This window comes from Podarcis melisellensis (genome assembly GCF_964234715.1).
Source record: "Podarcis melisellensis genome assembly, chromosome: 1".
In the NCBI taxonomy this organism is placed as follows: domain Eukaryota; kingdom Metazoa; phylum Chordata; class Lepidosauria; order Squamata; family Lacertidae; genus Podarcis; species Podarcis melisellensis.
The window spans coordinates 112,861,062-112,883,837 of NC_138528.1; the positions used below are offsets into that span (position 1 = coordinate 112,861,062).

At 41.8% G+C, this 22,776-nt stretch overlaps 1 protein-coding gene across 43 annotated transcripts in view; it reads left to right on the top strand.

Annotated features, from left to right (window-relative positions):
* TTN (titin) overlaps positions 1 to 22,776 on the top strand; it is a 284,957-nt gene that overhangs the window by 231,432 nt on the left and 30,749 nt on the right. For all 43 annotated transcript variants that reach the window (XM_081902051.1, XM_081902060.1, XM_081902074.1 and 40 more), the window contains 10 exons: positions 478 to 765; positions 868 to 1,158; positions 1,267 to 1,554; positions 2,152 to 2,742; positions 2,830 to 2,934; positions 3,324 to 3,521; positions 3,612 to 3,908; positions 4,358 to 4,945; positions 5,038 to 5,340; positions 5,439 to 22,541. In XM_081902051.1, coding sequence (XP_081758177.1) covers positions 478 to 765; positions 868 to 1,158; positions 1,267 to 1,554; positions 2,152 to 2,742; positions 2,830 to 2,934; positions 3,324 to 3,521; positions 3,612 to 3,908; positions 4,358 to 4,945; positions 5,038 to 5,340; positions 5,439 to 22,541 — 20,052 coding nt within the window. The remainder of the gene's footprint in view (positions 1 to 477; positions 766 to 867; positions 1,159 to 1,266; positions 1,555 to 2,151; positions 2,743 to 2,829; positions 2,935 to 3,323; positions 3,522 to 3,611; positions 3,909 to 4,357; positions 4,946 to 5,037; positions 5,341 to 5,438; positions 22,542 to 22,776) is intronic.

Here is a 22,776-nt window from a genome sequence, read left to right on the forward strand (position 1 = left end):
TCTCTGTCTTGTGTGAAAGAAAACAATGTCCTCCTTCTGAATAATAATGCAAAGGTATCATGTTTTGAGTGCAAGGCAAGCACACTTTCCCAATGGGAAGCTCCTAGATAGTTGTAGAAAAGTAGGGACCGCAACTTGACTGAAAGTGTAGAGTGGATTCCTCTCAAAACAAAGGGAGAGAGAAGAATATGAGAAACCACTGGTGTCTGGCTGGGTGGCATGAAAGCTGGCAATTAGGGAAGGAAGGCTAGAGTAACATTTAGAGAGATTTCCTCTCTTTTACTCATCCGCTTGCTTTTTCTAAAAAAGAAAAAAGAAAGCCTGAGCTTTATTCCCCCTAACATTGTATTTTTGTATTTTTTTCTCTTTCCTTTCCATTCCCATCCTGCCTCAACCACTGACACTGATTTTTTAAATTATATTTTAAATTGCTATCATCAGCAATTTATTTGACATCTACTTTTATTTACAATGCAGTTCCACCTGAGGGAGAGCTTGATGCTGAATTGAGGAAAGTTCTGGTATTACGTGCTGGAGTCACAATGAGGATTTATGTGCCAGTGAGAGGCCGTCCACCTCCCAAGATTTCTTGGTCTAAAGTGGATGCCAACATAAGAGACAGGCAAGGACTAGATATCAAATCAACTGACTTTGACACTTTCCTGCGCTGTGAAAATGTAAACAAATACGATTCTGGAAAATATGTCCTGAGTCTGGAGAACGTCTGTGGCAAAAAAGCATACACAATGGTTGTCAAAGTACTTGGTAAGTGCTACGTGATTGCCTATTATGGTCTTAACTATCCATACACGTTTTATTTTATATATTTTAGTCATTAACTGGAATGGTTTATTTGCATCTGTACAGATACTCCTGGGCCACCTATTAATCTGATTGTAAAAGAAGCATCTAAAGATTCTGCCTTTATTTCATGGGAACCTCCTATAATTGATGGCGGGAGTCCAGTGAAGAACTATGTGGTTGAAAAACGTGATGCAGAGAGAAAGTCGTGGTCTACAGTAGCCACAGAGTGTCCGAAAACAAGTTTCAGGATCTCTAACTTGGAGGAAGGCAAATCTTACTTCTTCAGGGTTTTTGCTGAAAATGAATATGGCATTGGCGACCCCTGTGAAACTCGGGATGCGGTTAAAGCTTCTGGTGAGAATATTCACATGATTACCCTATCAGGCTATTGTTAAAAGGCTCTTGTGCATTTAACTTTATATTAGCGATCTGTTCATCATTATATTCTTTTCTCCCTGCTAGAAACACCTGGACCTGTTGTGGACTTAAAGGCTTTGGCTGTGACAAAGTCATCCTGCAATGTATCATGGAAAAAGCCCATTAGCGATGGTGGAAGCCGCATTAATGCATATATCGTTGAACTTATGACTGGTGAAAATCAGTGGCAGGAAGTTATGAGGTCAAAGAATCTCCAGTATTCAACAAGAGACTTAACAGAAGGCAAAGAATATACCTTCAGAGTGAGAGCACAAAATGAAGCTGGGTATGGAACACCTAATGAAATTACAGTGCTGGCAAGGGACGATATAGGTGAGTAGATTCATACATTTTCTCGTTCACAGACTACACTGCATATGTCAGTATAGTGAACGATAGAACTACCCCATGAGATAGCCATGCCAGTCTAATAAAGCAAAAATAGCAGAGGTGTCACAAAACCTTTCGTTCTTTTACAGAACAGAAGTTACTGAAATGAAGCAACTGTATTCACTGCACTAAACATACAATAATAATAATAATAATAATAATATAATTTATTATTTATACCCCGCCCATCTGGCTGGGTCCCCCCAGCCACTCTGGGCGGCTTCCAACAAAACACTAAAATACAATAACCTATTAAACATTAAACGCTTCCCTAATCAGGGCTGCCTTTAGATGTCTTCTAAAAGTTTGGTAGTTATTTTTCTCTTTGACATCTGGTGGGAGGGCGTTCCACAGGGCGGGCACCACTACCGAGAAGGCCCTCGGCGCTGGACCTCAGTGTCCGGGCTGAAAGATGGAGGTGGAGACACTCCTTCAGGTATACTGGACCGAGGCCGTTTAGGGCTTTAAAGGTCAGCACCAACACTTTGAATTGTGCTCGGAAATGTACATACAATCATTCAATACCTTTTTGTCTTCCAGTGGCACCTGATCTTGATTTAAAAGACCTGCCAGGCTTGTGCTATTTAGCTAGAGAAGGAAGCAGTTTCCGCCTGAAAATCCCTATTAAAGGCAAACCAGCACCAACGGTGACATGGAAAAAAGGGGAAGACCTGGCTCTTACTGAGTCAGGAAGAGTTGCATTCGAAGCTACAGCAGTTAACACCTCACTCCTTGTGCGTGATTGTCATAAAGATGATGCTGGGAAATATACAATCAAACTGAAGAACATTGCTGGCAGTAAAGAAGCGACTATTTCTGTGAAGGTTGTTGGCAAGCCTGGAATCCCAACAGGACCTGTGAAATTTGATGAAGTCACAGCTGATGCCATGACATTAAAATGGGCTCCCCCCAAAGATGATGGTGGTTCAGAAATCACTAACTACATTATTGAGAAGAGAGACAATGTGAATAATAAATGGGTCACATGTGTGTCTGCTGTGCAGAAAACTACCTTCAGAGTCACAAGACTCCATGAAGGCAGTGAATATACTTTCAGAATCAGTGCTGAAAATAAATATGGAGTCGGCGAAGGTCTTAAATCTGACCCAATAATCGCAAGGCATCCATTTGGTAAGCACACAAAAAATATGTTTGTTGTGAAGCATTCTGTCATTTAAGGTTCAGCCTAATTCTCACTTATATTTATTATATTTCTAGATGTTCCCGATGCTCCACCACCACCCAAAATTGTTGAGATTAGGCGTGATTCTGCCTATTTAACATGGACAGACCCCAAAAAGACAGGTGGCTCACCTATCACAGGTATTTCTTTTGACATTTAATTTTGCATAAGATTCCCCAGGGTGTTAAATCCTAGGTTCACAAATGCCAGTCATGATGTAACACATGTTCCTACCCTCCACCAGCTTTTGCAATGTCTAGACCCAACTAACGTCGAGGCTCTGGTGTCTGTAAGGCCCCAGGGGGGCATGTTGAGAAGCAGCATGTTGAGATTCAAAGCCTTCCAGTGCCACAAATCAGGGAGATACTGAGCCACATTTCCAACGGGAGGGGATGATGGCAGAAACTGCTCAGAGATATCAGACAAGGATGCTTTTGCAAATTAAAAAAGTTGGTTCCTATCCACCCCCATTTTTGTTTACCTTTTGAAATACTAAGCATGTGTTTCCTGTGCTTGTATGCTTTTGTAGGTTACCACCTTGAATATAAAGAAAGAAATAGTATTTTGTGGAAGCGAGCAAACAAGAGCCCACTAAAGATGAGAGACTTCAGAGTGACAGGGTTAACGGAAGGTTTGGAATATGAATTCAGAGTGATGGCAATCAATCTTGCTGGAGTTGGTAAACCAAGTCTGCCTTCTGAGCCAATTGTAGCCCTTGATCCAATTGGTAAGCTTCCCAAATTAAAGAGATAAGTCTTCATGTGTTAGAAAACTGTGATATACATTTTTTACTATTTCTGTATTCTGTTGTTTTCAGATCCTCCTGGGAAGCCTGAAGTTATCAGTGTGACTAGAAACTCAGTGACTCTGATCTGGACAGAACCAAAATATGATGGTGGACATAAATTAATTGGCTACATAGTGGAGAAACGTGATCTACCTTCAAAGACTTGGATGAAGGCAAACCATGTGAATGTTCAGGAATGTGCATATACAGTAACTGACCTGTTTGAAGGATCTAAATATGAATTCAGAATTAGAGCTAAGAATACCGCTGGTGCTATTAGTCCTCCATCAGAATCTACTGGAGCCATTATATGCAAGGATGAGTATGGTACGTATTCCCTGTAAAGGCACACACCAGTTTTTAATGTTTTAAGTATCTTCTTTCCTAAAAGAGATGCGGGTGGCACTGTGGGTTAAACCACAGAGCCTAGGACTTGCCGATCAGAAGGTCGGCGGTTCGAATCCCCGCGACGGGGTGAGCTCCCGTTACTCAGTCCCAGCTCCTGCCAACCTAGCAGTTCAAAAGCACATCAAAGTGCAAGTAGATAAATAGGTACCGCTCCTGTGGGAAGGTAAACAGTGTTTCCGTGCGCTGCTCTGGTTCTCCAGAAGCGGCTTAGTCATTCTGGCCACATGACCCGGAAGCTGTACGCCGGCTCCCTCGGCCAATAAAGTGAGATGAGCGGCGTAACCCCAGAGTCGGTCACGACTGGACCTAATGGTCAGGGGTCCCTTTACCTTTATCTTCTTTCCTAACATATTAATTCTCTTTTACAGAGGCACCAACTATTGTTATTGATCCTACTGTCAAAGAAGGCCTGACTGTTAAGGCAGGAGACACCATCTCAATGTCTGCTATTAGCATCCGTGGCAAGCCACTTCCAACTTCAGTGTGGTCTAAAGGAGGCAAAGATTTCAAGCTTTCAGAGACTGTCCATATTGAATCAACTCCAACTTCTTCCACGCTTTCTGTCAAGTATGCCGCTAGAAAAGATTCTGGTGAATATACGATCACTGCAACCAATCCTTTTGGTACGAAAGAAGAACACGTACATGTAAAAGTTTTAGATGTACCAGGCCCACCTGGACCAGTTGAAGTGAGCAATGTTTCAGCTGAAAAGGCTACTCTCACATGGACACCCCCAACAGAAGATGGCGGGTCACCAATCAAGTCTTATGTACTTGAAAAGAGAGAAACTAGCCGCCTTCTATGGACTCAAGTTGCTGAAGACATTCAGTCTTGTAGGCATGTTGTGACTAAGCTTATTCAAGGAAATGAGTACCTTTTCCGTGTTTCTGCTGTGAATCAGTATGGCAAAGGAGAACCATCTCAATCAGAGCCAGTTAAAATGGTGGATAGATTTGGTAAGCAAAACTAGTCAAAAGGTATATGAATTTACTGATGTGTATATATATAAACATTTATGTGTTTATCAAACCTGTTTTCCTCCTTTTAGGGCCTCCTGGTCCACCTGGTAAACCAGAAGTATCAAATATTACGAAAAACACTGTTACTGTAACCTGGAAAAGGCCAACTGATGACGGTGGCAGCGAAATCACAGGCTACCATGTGGAAAGAAGAGAAAGAAAAGGTGTGAGATGGGTCAGAGTTACAAAGAAACCAGTATCAGACCTTCGATGCAAAGTGACTGGACTCCTGGAAGGAAATGAATATGAATTCCGTGTCAGTGCAGAAAACAGGGCAGGAATTGGGCCACCAAGTGATATTTCTCAACCAGTATTAACCAAGGATGCTGCATGTTAGTATGATTTCTATACTTGGGGGGGGGACCCTTTATAGCATGATTATAAGGATTCCAATCAAATAAAATGTGTTGCCTTTTTTCATTATTTATAGATCCACCAGGACCTCCTTCCAACCCACGAGTAACTGATACAACAAAGACAACTGCTAGCCTAGCATGGGGTAAACCTCACTATGATGGCGGACTTGATATAATCGGCTATATTGTGGAGCACCAAAAAGAAGGAGAAGACACATGGGTGAAAGATACCACGGGGACTGCTCTAAGAATCACAGAATTTGTGGTTGCTAATCTCCAGCCAGGAGCCAAATACAACTTTAGAATTATTGCCCTCAATGCTGCTGGCGCTGGTGAACCAGCAATGATAAAAGATGTTGAGATCAGGGAACGTGAAGTAGCTCCTGATTTTGAATTAGACGCCGAGCTGAGGAAAACTCTTGTTGTTAGAGCTGGACTGACCATTCGGGTATTTGTTCCAATTAAAGGGCGCCCAGTTCCTGAAATCACATGGACCAAGGATGATATTTCACTTAAAGGACGTGCCAGTATTGAAAATACAGACTCTTTCACACTTCTCATTGTCACAGAATGCAATAGATATGATGCAGGAAAGTATGTCATGACCCTTGAAAATGCTGCTGGCAAGAAGACTGGTTTTGTAAATGTGAAAGTCTTGGATACACCAGGGCCACCAATAAATCTCAAGCCCAGAGACATATCTAAAGATACCATCACCCTACAATGGGATATGCCTCTAATTGATGGTGGTTCACGCATAACAAATTATATAGTTGAAAAACGTGAGTCAACACGAAAGGCATATTCAACCATCACAACAAAGTGCCCAAAATGTTCACTTAGGATTCCTAATTTGGCTGAAGGGTGTGAATATTACTTCAGAGTATTTGCTGAAAACGAATTTGGAATTGGTGAACCTGCCGAAACTGCTGAACCTGTAAGAGCGTCAGAGGCACCATCACCACCAGAGAGCCTTAATATCATGGATATCACAAGGAAGACAGTCAGCCTTGCTTGGCCAAAGCCCGAACATGATGGTGGTAGCAAGATTACTGGCTATGTTATTGAAGCCCAGAAAAAAGGTTCAACTCAGTGGACACATATCACAACTGTGAAAACATTAGAATGTGTGGTAAAGAATCTGACTGAAAATGAAGAATATACTTTCCAGGTTATGGCAGTTAATAGTGCTGGAAGAAGCGATCCAAGAGAAAGCAGACCAGTTGTCGTTAAGGAGCAAATGATGCTTCCAGAATTTGATTTGCGTGGCATTTACCAGAAAACAGTAATTGCCAGAGCTGGTGACAATATCAAAGTTGAAATACCTGTGCTTGGTCGCCCAAGGCCAACTATTACTTGGAAAAAAGAAGACCAGTTAATTAAACAAACTCAAAGAGTAAACTTTGAACATACTGCTTCTGCAACCATCTTAACCATTAACGAATGCACTAGAAACGATAGCGGCAGATACCCAATCTCAGCTAAAAATATTGTTGGTGAAGTTAGCGATGTTATAACTATACAGGTGCATGATGTTCCTGGACCTCCTACAGGGCCAATCAAATTTGAAGAAGTTTCATCCGACTATGTCACCTTCTCATGGGAACCTCCACTGAATGATGGAGGGGTGCCAATAAGTAACTATGTTGTAGAAATGCGTAAAACCGACAGTACTGCATGGGCTGAGTTAGCAACTACTGTTATACGTACTACTTTTAAAGCTGCTCGCCTCACTACTGGGACAGAGTACCAATTCCGTGTTAAAGCTCAGAACAGATATGGTTCAGGACCATCTATCAGTTCAGAGAATGTAATTGCTAACTATCCTTTTAAAGTTCCTGGACCTCCAGGCACTCCTCAAGTGATTGCAGTCACAAAAGATGCAATTAGCATTAGCTGGCATGAGCCTCTGACAGATGGAGGAAGCCCCATTTTGGGATATCACATTGAGCAAAAAGAACGAAATAGCATTCTTTGGCAGACCGTAAGTAAAGCTTTGATATCAGTAAATACCTTCAAATCAAGTGGTCTTACATCTGGCCTTGCCTATGAATTCCGAGTCATAGCAGAAAATATGGCAGGCAAGAGTAAACCAAGCAAGCCATCTGAGCCAGCATTGGCCCTGGACCCTATTGATCCTCCTGGGAAGCCAGTTCCTCTCAATATTACAAGACATGCAGTAGCACTTAAGTGGAAAAAACCTGAATATAATGGAGGTTTTAAGATAACTGGCTATACTGTTGAAAAAAGAGATCTTCCTAATGGCCGATGGCTAAAGGCTAACTTCGGCAATATACTAGAAACTGAGTTCACTGTTAGTGGTCTCACAGAAGATGCTGCTTATGAATTCCGTGTGATTGCTAGAAACGCGGCCGGTGCTGTTAGCCACCCATCCGAACCATCAGATGCAATAACGTGCAGAGATGAGATTGAAGCACCAAGGATAATGGTTGATGCTAAATACAAAGACACTTTGATATTAAAAGCGGGTGAAATTTTCAAACTTGAAGCTGACGTTTCAGGTCGCCCTCCACCAACTCTGACATGGACGAAAGAAGGAAAGGAGCTTGAAGACACAGCAAAATTAGAAATTAAAATAGCTGATTTCTCAACTGTTCTTCATAATAAGGACTCTATAAGAAGAGATGGAGGTGCCTACACACTTACAGCCTCCAATCCAGGTGGCTTTGCAAAACATATTTTCAATGTCAAAGTACTAGACAGACCTGGTCCTCCAGAAGGGCCTTTGGCTGTGTCTGATGTTACCATAGAAAAATGTGTCCTGTCATGGTTACCACCTTTGGATGATGGAGGCGCAAGTATTGACCATTATGTTGTTGAGAAACGTGAGACTAGCAGATTGGCATGGACAACTGTAGCCACAGAAGTTCCAGTAACAAAATTAAAGGTCACAAAGCTATTGAAAGGCAATGAATATATCTTCCGTGTTATGGCTGTTAACAAATATGGCCTTGGCGAAGCCCTGGAATCAGAGCCTGTTCTTGCAGTAAATCCTTATGTAGTACCTGATCCACCAAAGACACCTGAAGTTACAGCTGCAACCAAAGATTCTATGATTGTGTGCTGGGGACACCCTGATTCTGATGGTGGAAGCCCTATAATCAATTATATTGTAGAACGTCGTGACAGAGCTGGACTACGCTGGGTGAAATGTAACAAGCGGGTTGTCACAGATTTGCGCTATAAAGTATCTGGACTCACAGAAGGACATGAATATGAATACCGAGTGAAAGCTGAAAACGCTGCTGGTGTAAGTGAACCAAGTCTAAGCAGTCCATTCTACAAAGCTGCTGATACTGTATTTAAGCCAGGTCCACCAGGTAATCCTCGTGTATTAGACACAAGCAAGTCCTCAATTACAATTGCTTGGAATAAGCCAATATATGATGGTGGTTCAGAAATCACAGGCTACATGGTTGAAACAGCATTACCTGATGAAGATGAGTGGAAAATTGTAACTCCACCAGCAGGGCTGAAGGCGACTTCCTTTACCATCACTAATCTAAAAGAAAACCAGGAATATAAAATCAGAATATATGCTATGAACTCTGAAGGCATTGGAGAACCTGCTCTTGTTCCTGGGACACCAAAAGCTGAAGAAAGGGTACTGCCTCCTGAGATTGAACTTGATGCAGACCTACGTAAAGTTGTGACCCTCAGAGCTTGCTGTACTTTAAGACTCTTCGTCCCAATTAAAGGAAGACCAGTGCCTGAAGTGAAATGGTCAAGAGAACATGGAGAGTCTTTAGACAAAGCCACTATTGAATCCACAAGCTCTTATACACTACTTACAGTTGGAAATGTGAATAGATTTGACAGTGGCAAATATATACTGACTGTAGAAAACAGCTCAGGCAGTAAATCAGCATTTGTAATTGTAAGGGTTCTTGATACACCTGGCGCCCCACAGAATCTGAAGATAAAAGAGGTTACAAAGTCATCTGTGACTCTCACGTGGGACCCTCCCCTCATAGATGGTGGCTCTAAAATTAAAAATTATATTATTGAAAAACGTGAGGCAACAAGAAAAGCATATTCAACAGTTATGGCCAATTGCCATAAGACCAGCTGGAAAGTGGACAATCTACAGGAAGGTTGCAACTATTATTTCAGAGTTCTAGCTGAAAATGAATATGGAATAGGGCTTCCTGTTGAAACATCAGACTCTATTAAGGCATCTGAAAGGCCTCTTCCTCCAGGAAAAATAACTATATTAGATGTGACACGAAAGAGTGTATCTTTGTCTTGGGAAAAACCTGAACATGATGGAGGAAGCAGAATTTTGGGCTACATTGTAGAAATGCAAAGCAAAGGCAGTGAGAAATGGGCCACATGCACTACTGTAAAAGTTACTGAAGCTGTTATAACTGGACTGATCCAGGGTGAAGAATATTCTTTCCGTGTTTCAGCTCAGAATGAAAAAGGAATCAGTGATCCTCGACAATTGAGTGTACCAGTTATTGCGAAAGATCTTGTGATACCACCAGCCTTCAAACTGTTATTCACTACCTTCAGTGTACTAGCAGGTGAAGACTTAAAGGTTGATGTTCCATTTGTTGGTCGACCCAAGCCATCTGTAACGTGGCTCAAAGATGATGTGCCACTGAGACAAACTACTAGAGTAAACGAAGAAAATACAGACAACAACACTTTGCTAACAATAAAAGAAGCATGTAGAGAAGATGTTGGACAATATTTAGTAAAACTTTCTAACTCTGCTGGGGAAGCTACTGAAATCCTTAACATTGTTGTCCTTGACAAGCCAGGACCTCCAACTGGACCAGTGAAGATTGAAGACGTAACTGCAGACAATATTACCATTTCCTGGGGACCACCCAAATATGATGGTGGCAGTTCTATCAACAATTATATTGTGGAAAAACGAGACACCTCCACTACTACTTGGCAGATTGTTTCAGCTACCGTTGCCCGAACAACTCTAAAAGCAGCTAGATTAAAGACTGGAAGTGAGTATCAATTCAGAATTGCTGCTGAAAACAGATATGGAAAGAGTACATATCTCACATCAGAGTCTGTGGTAGCCCAGTATCCATACAAACTACCTGGGCCTCCTGGAACTCCTTTTGTACCAAAAGTCTCCAGGGATAGTATGGTTGTACACTGGAATGAACCAGTCAATGATGGTGGCAGCAAGATTATTGGTTATCATTTGGAGCGCAAGGAAAGAAATAGCATACTGTGGGTTAAATTGAACAAAGCGGCAATTCCTGACACTAACTTTAAAACAACCGGACTTGAGGAAGGCCTTGAATATGAATTCAGAGTTTATGCAGAAAATATAGTTGGTATCGGCAAAGCAAGTAAAGGTTCAGAATGCTACAAAGCTTATGATCCTTGTGATCCTCCTGGTCGTCCAGAGCCTGTCATCGTCACAAGGAACTCTGTTACTCTTCAGTGGAAGAAACCAGCATATGATGGCGGAAGCAAGATCACCGGCTACATAGTTGAGAAGAAGGAGCTACCTGAAGGCCGCTGGATGAAAGCAAGCTTTACGAATGTTATTGAGACCCAGTTTGCAGTAACTGGCCTAGTTGAAGATCAAAGATATGAGTTCCGTGTCATTGCGCGCAACGCTGCAGGCGTTTTCAGTGAGCCATCTGAAAGCTCGGGGGCAGTCACAGCAAGAGATGAAGTAGAGCCACCTCGCATAAGTATGGACCCCAAATTTAAAGAAACCCTTGTACTGCATGCTGGCGAATCGTTCAAGATTGACGCAGACGTTCACGGTAAGCCGCTGCCTTCTATTCAGTGGCTAAAAGGCGACAAGGAACTAATGAATACTGCACGCTTGGATATAAAAACGACAGACTTTGCCACAAGCCTAAGCGTCAAAGAAGCCATTCGCGTTGACAGTGGGCATTATGTATTGCTGGCCAAGAATGTTGCAGGTGAAAAGACAGCTTCCGTTCATGTTAAGGTTCTTGACAAACCTGGCCCACCTGAAGGTCCGGTTGTTGTAACAGGAGTTACTGCTGAAAAGTGTTACCTGGCATGGAAACCCCCATTGCAAGATGGTGGTAGTGACATTTCACATTATGTAATTGAAAGAAGAGAAACAAGCCGCTTAGTCTGGACTTTAGTTGATGGCAATGTACAAACCCTTAGTTACAAAGTTACTAAACTTTTGGAAGGCAACGAATATATCTTCCGCATCATGGCTGTAAACAAATATGGGGTTGGGGAACCTCTTGAATCTGAGCCTGTAATGGCTAAAAATCCATTTGTAGTGCCACTTCCACCAAAGGCCCCAGAGGTCTCGGCTGTTACCAAGGATTCTATGATTGTCGTATGGGAAAGACCACCCTCTGATGGTGGCAGTGAAATTTTGGGTTATGTACTAGAAAAACGTGATAAAGAAGGCATTCGGTGGACAAGATGTAACAAGCGTTTGATAAGTGAACTTCGATACCGAGTTACTGGACTTATAGAAAATCATAATTATGAATACAGAGTCTCGGCTGAAAATGCAGCTGGCCTCAGTGAGCCAAGCCTACCTTCTGTTTATCATAAGGCTTGTGACCCTATATACAAACCAGGTCCTCCCAACAATCCTAAAGCAATAGATGTCACAAGATCTTCAGTTTTCCTCTCCTGGAGTAAACCAATCTATGATGGTGGCTCAGAAATCCAAGGATACATTGTTGAAAAATGTGATGTGAGTGTTGGGGACTGGGCAATTTGTACACCACCAACTGGAATTAAGAAAACAAATATGGAAGTAGAAAAATTGCAGGAGAAGCATGAATATAAATTCCGCATTTGTGCTGTTAACAAAGCAGGAGTAGGAGAGCATGCCGACGTTCCTGGGACTATTGTGGTCGAAGAGAAGCTGGAAGCTCCAGACCTTGATCTGGACTTGGAACTGAGGAAGGTTATCAATGTAAGAGCTGGTGGCTCCTTAAGATTATTTGTTCCAATCAGAGGACGCCCAACACCCGAAGTAAAATGGAGCAAGGTAGATGGTGACATCAGAGAGGCAGCTGTTATTGACAGCACTAGCAGCTTCACCTCGCTGGTTCTCGACAACGTTAACAGATTTGATTCTGGAAAATACACTCTTACTTTAGAAAACAGTGGTGGAACTAAGTCTGCCTTCGTCAGTGTAAGAGTCCTAGATACCCCAGGCCCCCCAGTGAACCTGAAAATTAAGGAAATCACCAAAGACTCAGTGTCACTTGCCTGGGAACCTCCTTCGATAGACGGTGGAGCTAAAATTAAAAATTATATAATAGAAAAACGTGAAGCCACAAGGAAAGCCTATGCTGCTGTTGTAACAAACTGCCACAAGACATCGTGGAAAGTGGCTCAACTTCAGGAGGGCTGCTATTATTACTTCAGAGTTTGCGCAGAGAATGAATTTGGAATTGGCCTGCCTGCAGAGACAAGTGACCCAGTTAAAGTTGCTGAAGTTCCTCAACCTCCAGGAAAGATAACAGTGGACGATGTTACAAGAAACAGTGTTTCATTAAGCTGGGCTAAGCCTGAACATGATGGTGGAAGCAAAATTTTGCAATACATAGTGGAAATGCAAGTTAAGGGCAGCGAAAAATGGTCAGAATGTACACGTGTGAAAGTTCTTGAAGCACTTGTTACTAACTTATCTCAAGGACAAGATTATCTCTTCAGGGTAATGGCTGTAAATGAAAAGGGTAGAAGTGATCCACGGTCCCTTGCTGTTCCAATAACAGCCAAAGATTTGGTTATTGAACCAGATGTACGACCAGCATTCCACAGTTACAGTATACAAGTGGGACAAGACCTAAAGGTGGAAATCCCAATATCTGGTCGACCTATACCTACTATTACTTGGACCAAAGATGGCATGCCATTAAAACAGACAACTAGAGTTAATGTCATTGATTCACCTAAACTTACCGTGCTGAGTATTAAAGAGGTCACTAAAGAAGACAGCGGGGCGTATGAAATCACAGTTGCTAATGTTGTTGGACAGAAATCTGCAGCTGTTGAAATTATAACACTAGACAAGCCTGATCCTCCAAAAGGCCCTGTTAAATTTGATGAAATTAGTGCTGAAAGTATTACATTATCATGGAACCCTCCAGTATATACAGGTGGCTGCCAAATCACTAACTACATTGTTCATAAGAGAGATACAACCACCACCGTATGGGAAACAGTTTCAGCTACCGTTGCAAGAACCACTCTCAAGGTGATGAAGCTCAAAACTGGGTCAGAATATCAGTTTAGAATATTTGCTGAAAATAGATACGGGCAGAGCTTTGCCCTGGAGTCTGACACAGTTGTTGCTCAGTATCCCTATAAAGAACCAGGTCCTCCTGGCACACCATTTGTGACAACAGTTACAAAGGACTCTATGGTTGTGCAATGGCATGAACCAGTAAATGATGGTGGAAGTAAAATTTTAGGTTATCATCTTGAAAGAAAGGAAAGAAACAGCATTTTGTGGACAAAGGTAAACAAGACAGTTATTCAAGACACACATTACAAAACATCTAATCTTGAAGAAGGCATTGAGTATGAATTTAGAGTGGCTGCAGAAAATATTGTTGGTGTTGGCAAAGCAAGCAAAGCTTCTGAGTGTTACGTAGCGCGTGACCCTTGTGATCCTCCAGGATGCCCTGAAGCTATTATTGTTAAAAGAAGTTCAATTACTCTGCAATGGACAAAGCCAGAATATGATGGTGGCAGCAAAATTACAGGCTACGTAGTAGAGAAACGTGATTTGCCTGAAGGTCGTTGGATGAAAGCAAGCTTCACCAATATAACTGAAACTCAGTTTACCGTAACAGGCCTTACTGAAGACCAACGATATGAATTTAGAGTCATTGCAAGGAACGCCGCTGGAGCAGTAAGCAAGCCATCTGATAGTACAGGACCAATAACGGCAAAAGATGAAGTTGAGCTTCCAAGAATTTCCATGGATCCCAAATACAAAGATGCAATTGTTGTAAACGCTGGAGAAACATTCAAACTTGAGGCTGATGTCCATGGGAAGCCAATTCCCACTATTCTGTGGTTGAAAGGAGATAAAGTACTTGAAGATACTGCCCGATGTGAAGTAAGGAATACAGACTTTAAGGCCTTGATTACTGTTAAAGATGCCATCCGTGTTGATGGTGGGCAATATATTTTGCAGGCCTCTAATGTTGCAGGAACAAAATCAGTACCAATAACAGTGAAAGTACTGGACAGACCAGGACCTCCAGAGAGTATTCAAGTTTCTGGAGTTACTGCTGACAAGTGTTCCTTAACATGGGCGCAACCAATCCATGATGGTGGCAGTGACATTTCTCACTACATAATTGAGAAGAGAGAAACAAGTCGCCTTGCATGGACAGTTGTTGCTTCAGATGCTGTAGCCACAATGCTGAAAGTAACAAAACTTCTGGAAGGAAATGAGTATATCTTCCGCATAATGGCAGTTAATAAATATGGAGTTGGGGAGCCTCTGGAGTCTGCACCAGTATTAATGAAAAACCCATTTGTTGTTCCTGGTCCACCAAAATCCATTGAAGTAACCAACATTACAAAGGATTCCATGACCATCTGCTGGCATCGTCCAGATAGTGATGGTGGCAGTGAAATAGTTAACTACATTGTCGAAAAAAGGGACAGAGCTGGTATCAGATGGGTGAAATGTAACAAACGCCGAATTACAGACCTGCGATTAAGAGTCACAGGATTAGCAGAAGATCATGAATATGAATTTAGAGTATCCGCTGAAAATGCTGCTGGAGTTGGTGAGCCAAGCCAAATCACTCCCTTTTGGAAAGCATGTGACCCTATGTTCAAACCTGGCCCACCCACTAATGCTCATGCTGTGGATACTACCAAGAATTCAATTACAGTAGCATGGGGTAAGCCTATTTATGATGGCGGCAGTGAGATCCTGGGATATATTGTAGAAATCTGCAAAGCTGATGAAGAAGAATGGACAATTGTTACCCCACAGACCGGTCTGAGAGTCAATCGCTTTGAGATCAAGAAACTCATTGAACATCAAGAATACAAACTTAGAGTTTGTGCTCTTAACAAAATTGGAGTAGGTGAAGCTGCAGCAGTTCCTGGCACAGTTAAACCAGAAGATAAACTTGAGCCGCCTGAACTTGATATTGACTCTGAATTAAGGAAGGGAATTGTGGTTAGAGCTGGTGGATCTGTCAGGATAAACATACCTTTCAAAGGACGCCCAACTCCTGAAATCATGTGGTCTCGAGAAGAAGGAGAATTTACAGATAAGGTTCAAATTGAAAAGGGCCTGAATTACACACAGTTATCCATTGATTACTGTGATAGAAATGATGCTGGGAAATATATCCTTAAACTGGAGAACAGCAGTGGCTCTAAGTCTGCATTTGTCACAGTTAAAGTACTTGACACACCGGGACCACCACAAAATTTAGTAGTCAAAGAAATAAGGAAAAATTATGCTGTGCTAACATGGGAGCCTCCAGCTAATGATGGTGGGGCAAAGATAAAGAACTATGTGATTGATAAGCGCGAATCAACCAGAAAAGCATATGCAAATGTGAGCACAAAGTGCAGCAAAACAAGTTTTAGAGTTGATAACCTTATTGAAGGGGCAATTTATTATTTCAGAGTAATGGCTGAAAATGAATATGGAATTGGTGTTCCAGTTGAAACTGCAGATGCCTCAAAAGCTTCAGAACCACCTTTGCCTCCTGGAAAAGTGACTCTCACTGATGTGACTCAGAGAAGCGCATCATTTATGTGGGAAAAGCCTGAACATGATGGAGGTAGCAGAATTGTGGGGTACATTGTTGAAATGCAGCCAAAAGGAACTGATAAATGGAGTGTCGTTACTGAAACCAAAGTCTGTAATGCAGTTGTGTCTGGTTTGAGTTCTGGACACGAATATCAATTCCGTGTCATGGCATACAATGAAAAAGGCAAGAGTGACCCTAGACCACTGGCAGTTCCTGTGATTGCCAAAGATCTGACCATTCAGCCAAATATCAAACTAATGTTCAATACATACACTGTCCAAGCTGGAGAAGACCTTAAAGTAGAAATACCCTTTATAGCTCGACCAAAGCCTACTATCACATGGGAAAAAGATGGTCAGCCTCTAAGACAGACAACCAGGTTACATGTTGAAGATACACCTACATCAACTACTTTGTATATTAAAGAAAGCAACAAGGATGATTTTGGTAAATATACTGTGACAGTAACCAACACTGCAGGCACAGCAGCAGAACATCTTAATATAATTGTGCTCGAGAAGCCTGGCCCACCACAAGGACCTGTCCGCTTTGATGAAGTGAGCTCGAATTTTGTTGTTCTGTCATGGGAACCACCAGCATACACAGGTGGCTGTCAAATATCCAATTACATTGTAGAGAAGCGTGACACTACTACCACTACCTGGCAGATGGTCTCAGCGACTGTTGCAAGAACAACTATTAAAGTAACAAACCTTAAAACGGGTAGTGAATATCAGTTTAGAATTAGTGCTGAAAACCGATACGGAAAGAGCACCGCGCTGGATTCTAAGCCAGTTCTTGTTCAATATCCCTACAAAGAACCAGGTCCACCAGGAACACCATTTGTCAGCATCGCTACCAAAGATCATATGATAGTACAATGGAATGAACCAGTTAATGATGGAGGAAGCAAAGTTCTTGGTTATCATCTAGAACGTAAAGATAAAAACAGCATTCTTTGGACAAAATTGAATAAGGCCCTCATTCAGGACACAAAATATAAATCAGATGGCCTTGAGGAAGGTCTTGAATATGAGTTCAGAGTTGCCGCTGAAAATATTGTTGGCATAGGTAAGGTTAGCAAATCATCTGAACTGTATGTTGCTCGAGATGCTTGTGATCCACCTGGCCGTCCAGATGCCATTGTTATTACAAGAAATTATATAACACTAAAATGGAAAAAACCTGAATATGATGGTGGCAGCAGAATAACTGGATATGTTGTGGAAAAGAGAGAGCTTCCTGAAGGTCGTTGGATGAAAGCCAGTTTTACAAATGTAACAGAAACAGAGTTCACAGTAACTGGTCTTGTGGAAGACCAACGATATGAATTCAGAGTAATTGCAAGAAATGCAGCTGGTAGCATAAGTGAACCATCTGAAAGCACAGGACCAATTATTGCCAGAGATGAAATTGAAGCTCCAAGAGCTTCACTGGATCCAAAATACAAAGATGTCATTGTTGTTCATGCTGGAGAAACATTTGCTCTTGAGGCTGACATCCATGGCAAACCCATTCCTGATATTATATGGTCGAAAGATGGAAAAGAATTTGAAGGAGCAACTGCAAGAATGGAAATTAAGTCTACCATTGAGAGAACAACCCTCACAGTCAAAGATTGCATCAGAGTGGATGGAGGCATTTATACACTTAAACTGAGCAATGTTGGTGGCACAAAGTCTATACCAATCACTGTAAAAGTACTTGACAGACCTGGACCTCCAGAAGGTCCTTTGAAAGTTACAGGTGTGACTGCAGAAAAGTGTTATCTGGCATGGGGACCACCTTTACACGATGGTGGCTCTAACATTTCACATTATATTATAGAAAAGAGAGAGACAAGTCGACTTTCATGGACACAAGTGGCATCTGATGTGCAAGCTCTGAACCACAAAGTAACCAGGCTTCTTCCAAACAATGAGTACATTTTCCGTGTAATGGCTGTCAACAAATATGGAATTGGTGAACCACTGGAATCCGAGCCTGTGTTGGCATGTAATCCATACAAACCTCCAGGCCCTCCTTCAATACCTGAAGTTTCTGCAATCACAAAAGATTCTATGATTGTAACCTGGGGTCGTCCAGAGGATAATGGTGGTGCTGAAATTGAAGGGTACATACTAGAAAAGCGAGACAAAGATGGTATTCGGTGGACCAAGTGCAATAAGAAGAGACTAACAGACTTAAGACTCAGAGTAACTGGACTTACAGATGGCCATTTCTATGAATTTAGGGTTTCTGCTGAAAATGCTGCTGGTGTTGGTGAACCTAGTGAACCATCAGTTTTCTATCGAGCCTGTGATGCAGTGTATCCACCAGGCCCTCCAAGCAATCCGAAGGTGACAGATACCTCCAGATCATCTGTGTCCCTTGCATGGAACAAGCCCATTTACGATGGTGGTGCACCTGTTAAAGGATACATTGTGGAATTTAAAGAAGCTACTGCTGATGAATGGACAACTTGCACACCTCCATCAGGGTTACAAGGAAAGCAATTCACAGTAGAAAAACTTAAAGAGAATAGTGAGTATAATTTCCGCATCTGTGCTATGAACTCTGAAGGAGTTGGAGAACCAGCAACTATACCTGGTAGTGTTGTTGCTGCTGAAAAAATTGAACCACCTGAAATTGAACTTGATGCAGATCTCAGAAAAGTTGTCACCGTACGTGCTAGTGGCACATTGCGATTGTTTGTCACTATCAAAGGGAGGCCAGAGCCAGAAGTAAAGTGGGAGAAAGCAGAAGGCACTCTGAGCGACAGAGCCCAGATTGAGGCTACCAGTTCATATACAATGTTGGTCATTGATAATGTAAACAGATTTGACAGTGGTAGATATAACTTGACCTTAGAAAACAATAGTGGCAAAAAATCTGCTTTTGTTAACGTGAGAGTGCTTGATACACCAAGTGCACCTGTGAACTTGAACATCAGAGAAGTGAAGAAAGATTCAGTGACATTAGCTTGGGAGCCCCCACTTATTGATGGTGGTGCTAAAATTACAAATTACATCATTGAAAAACGAGAAACCACAAGAAAGGCATATGCCACTATTACAAATAACTGTGCCAAGAATGTCTTCAGAATTGATCAGCTACAGGAAGGATGTAGTTACTACTTCCGTGTCTTGGCGGCAAATGAATATGGAGTTGGTTTGCCAGCAGAAACAACTGAACCAGTTAAGGCTTCTGAACCACCCTATCCACCTGGAAAAGTTACCCTTGTTGATGTTACACGCCACACTGCTACTATTAAATGGGAGAAACCTGAAAGTGATGGTGGCAGTAAAATAACTGGCTATGTAGTAGAAATGCAAACTAAAGGAAGTGAAAAATGGAGCACCTGCACACAAGTTAAAACATTAGAAGCAACAGTATCAGGATTAAGTATGGGAGAAGAATACACTTTCCGAGTATGTGCTGTCAACGAAAAAGGGAAGAGTGATCCAAGACAGCTTGGGGTTCCAGTAGTTGCGAAGGATATTGAAATCCAGCCTTCAGTTGAGCTCCTTTTCAATACTTTCAGTGTTAAAGCTGGTGAAGATCTTAAGATTGATGTGCCCATCAGAGGAAGGCCAGTTCCATCAGTTAGCTGGAAGAAGGATGGACTGCCTTTAAGAGAGACAACAAGGGTAAATGTCCACACATCAAAGACATCAACCTCACTAACAATCAAGGAAGCATTGAAAGAAGATGTAGGGAGTTATGAATTAAATGTTTCAAACAGTGCTGGCTCTACAACAGCTTCCATTACTGTAATTGTACTGGACAAGCCAGGACCTCCAACAGCATTGCATATTGACAATGTCAGCAATGATAATGTAACCATATCTTGGAAACCCCCAGAGTATGATGGTGGATGTCAAATTAATAATTATATTGTGGAGAAGAGAGAAACAACTACTACAACATGGAGTATAGTGTCTGCGGCAGTTGCACGAACTTCAATAAAAATAATTCGCTTAACCACAGGATCAGAATATCAATTCCGTGTTTCTGCAGAAAATCGCTATGGCAGGAGCACCTTCGTTGAAACTGCACCTGTTGTTGCAGAGTATCCATTTAGTCTTCCTGGACCACCTGGTACTCCCCGAGTAACACACGCAACTAAAGCCTTCATGGTTGTAACCTGGCAAGAGCCAGTTAATGACGGAGGTAGCAGAGTACTTGGTTATCACCTTGAGCGTAAAGAAAGAAGCAGCATCCTTTGGACTAAAGTAAATAAAACCCTTATAAGTGACACACAGATGAAGGTCACAGGCCTTGATGAAGGACTAATGTATGAATATCGTGTGTATGCAGAAAACATTGTAGGAATAGGTAAATGTAGCAAATCATGTGAGCCTGTTGCTGCAAGGGACCCATGTGATCCTCCTGGCCAACCAGAAGTGACTAACATTACAAGAACATGTGTCTCCCTCAAATGGACCAAACCAGAATATGATGGTGGTGCTAAGATCACAGGCTATATTATAGAGCGGAAAGAGTTACCAGATGGTCGTTGGCTGAAGTGCAACTTCACCAATGTGCAAGAAACTTTCTTTGATGTAACAGGACTTACTGAAGACCAGCGATACGAATTCCATGTAATTGCAAGGAATGCTGCTGGACTATTTAGTGAGCCATCTGAATCAACTGGGCCAGTGACTGTAAAGGATGATGTTGAGGCTCCAAGAATTATGATGGATGTCAAATTCAGGGATGTTGTTGTTGTTAAAGCTGGAGAGATCTTGAAAATCAATGCCGATATTGCAGGGCGACCCTTACCAGTAGTTTCATGGACAAAGGATGGCAAAGACATTGAAGAGAAAGCAAGAGTTGAAATTGTTTCAACTGATAGCACTACTGCAATAACTGTCAAAGACTGCATTCGACGTGATTCAGGGCAATATGTGCTAACATTACAAAATGTTGCTGGAGTTAGATCATTAGCTGTCAATTGCAAAGTACTTGATAGACCTGGTCCACCAGCAGCCCCACTAGAAATCAAAGGACTTACTGCTGAAAAATGTCATCTGTCATGGGGACCGCCTCAAGAAAATGGAGGTGCAGAGATTGACTATTATATTGTGGAAAAGCGTGAGACCAGTAGAATTGCATGGACTCTTTGTGAAGCCGAGCATCCAACAACATCCTGCAAAGTGACAAAACTACTTAGAGGAAATGAATACATCTTCAGAGTGATGGGGGTTAACAAGTATGGTGTTGGTGAACCTTTGGAAAGTGAAGCTGTCAAGGCCCTTGATCCTTTTACTGTTCCAAGCCCACCTACGTCTTTAGAGATTACTAGTGTGACAAAGGAGTCCATGACTATTTGCTGGGCAAGACCCGACAATGATGGAGGTAATGAAATTTCTGGATATGTGATTGAAAGGCGTGAGAAAAACAGCCTGAGGTGGATACGTGTGAACAAAAAGCCCGTTTATGATCTAAGGGTAAAATCTTCAGGCCTTCGGCAAGGATGTGAATATGAATATCGGGTATTTGCAGAAAACGCTGCAGGTCTTAGTCTTCCTAGTGATACTTCACCACTCATTAAAGCAGAAGATCCTGTTTTCCTTCCATCACCTCCATCTAGGCCTAAGATTGTGGACTCTACAAGGTCACATATAACAATTGGATGGACAAAGCCATTATTTGATGGTGGTGCTCCTGTTACTGGATACACAGTTGAATACAAGCTAACCAGTGAAACTGATTGGTCAACTGCTATTCAAAGCTTAAGAGGTACAGAATACACTGTAATTGGTCTGACATCAGGAGCTGAATATGTTTTCAGAGTAAAGTCTATCAACAAGGTTGGCACTAGTGATCCAAGTGATGTTTCAGAACCTCAGGTGGCAAAAGAAAGGGAAGAAGAGCCTGCATTTGATATTGACAATGAAATGAGAAAGACTTTAGTCGTGAAAGCTGGTGGCTCATTTACAATGACTGTACCTTTCAGAGGAAAGCCTATCCCTAATGTAATGTGGAGCAAGCCAGATACTGACCTTCGTACTCGAGCAAGTATTGATACTTCAGATAACCGCACCTCAATTACTGTTGAAAAAGCAACAAGGAATGACTCTGGAAAGTATACACTAACATTGCAAAATATTGTAAGCACAGCTACTTTGACATTAGTTGTCAAAGTGCTTGACTCACCGGGACCTCCATCTAATATCGTTGTAAAAGATGTCACAAAAGAATCAGCCGTGTTATCTTGGGAAGCTCCTGAGAACGATGGAGGTGCTCCTGTGAAGAACTATTATATTGAAAAACGAGAAGCAAGCAAGAAAGCTTGGGTCACTGTAACCAACAATTGCCATCGTCTTTCCTACAAAGTTACCAATCTGCAAGAAGGTGGAATTTATTACTTCAGAGTCTCTGGAGAAAATGAGTTTGGTGTTGGAGTCCCAACTGAAACAAAGGATGGAGTGAAAATAACAGGTTTGTTCTTTAAAATATGTCCATTATATATGCATGTGAGTGCATGACTATCTACCCATGCATACACATGCACACTAATTTTTCACAGGACTTTAGTCTTAATATGTAATGCTTATATTACTGTTATTAATTTATTGTAAGGCAGTAATCAAAATTTTAGGTGTTTTGAAAACACCTAATAACTCTAATAATATTTTAATATAGGCATGCAAGATAAAACTTCCCTATTTAGGGA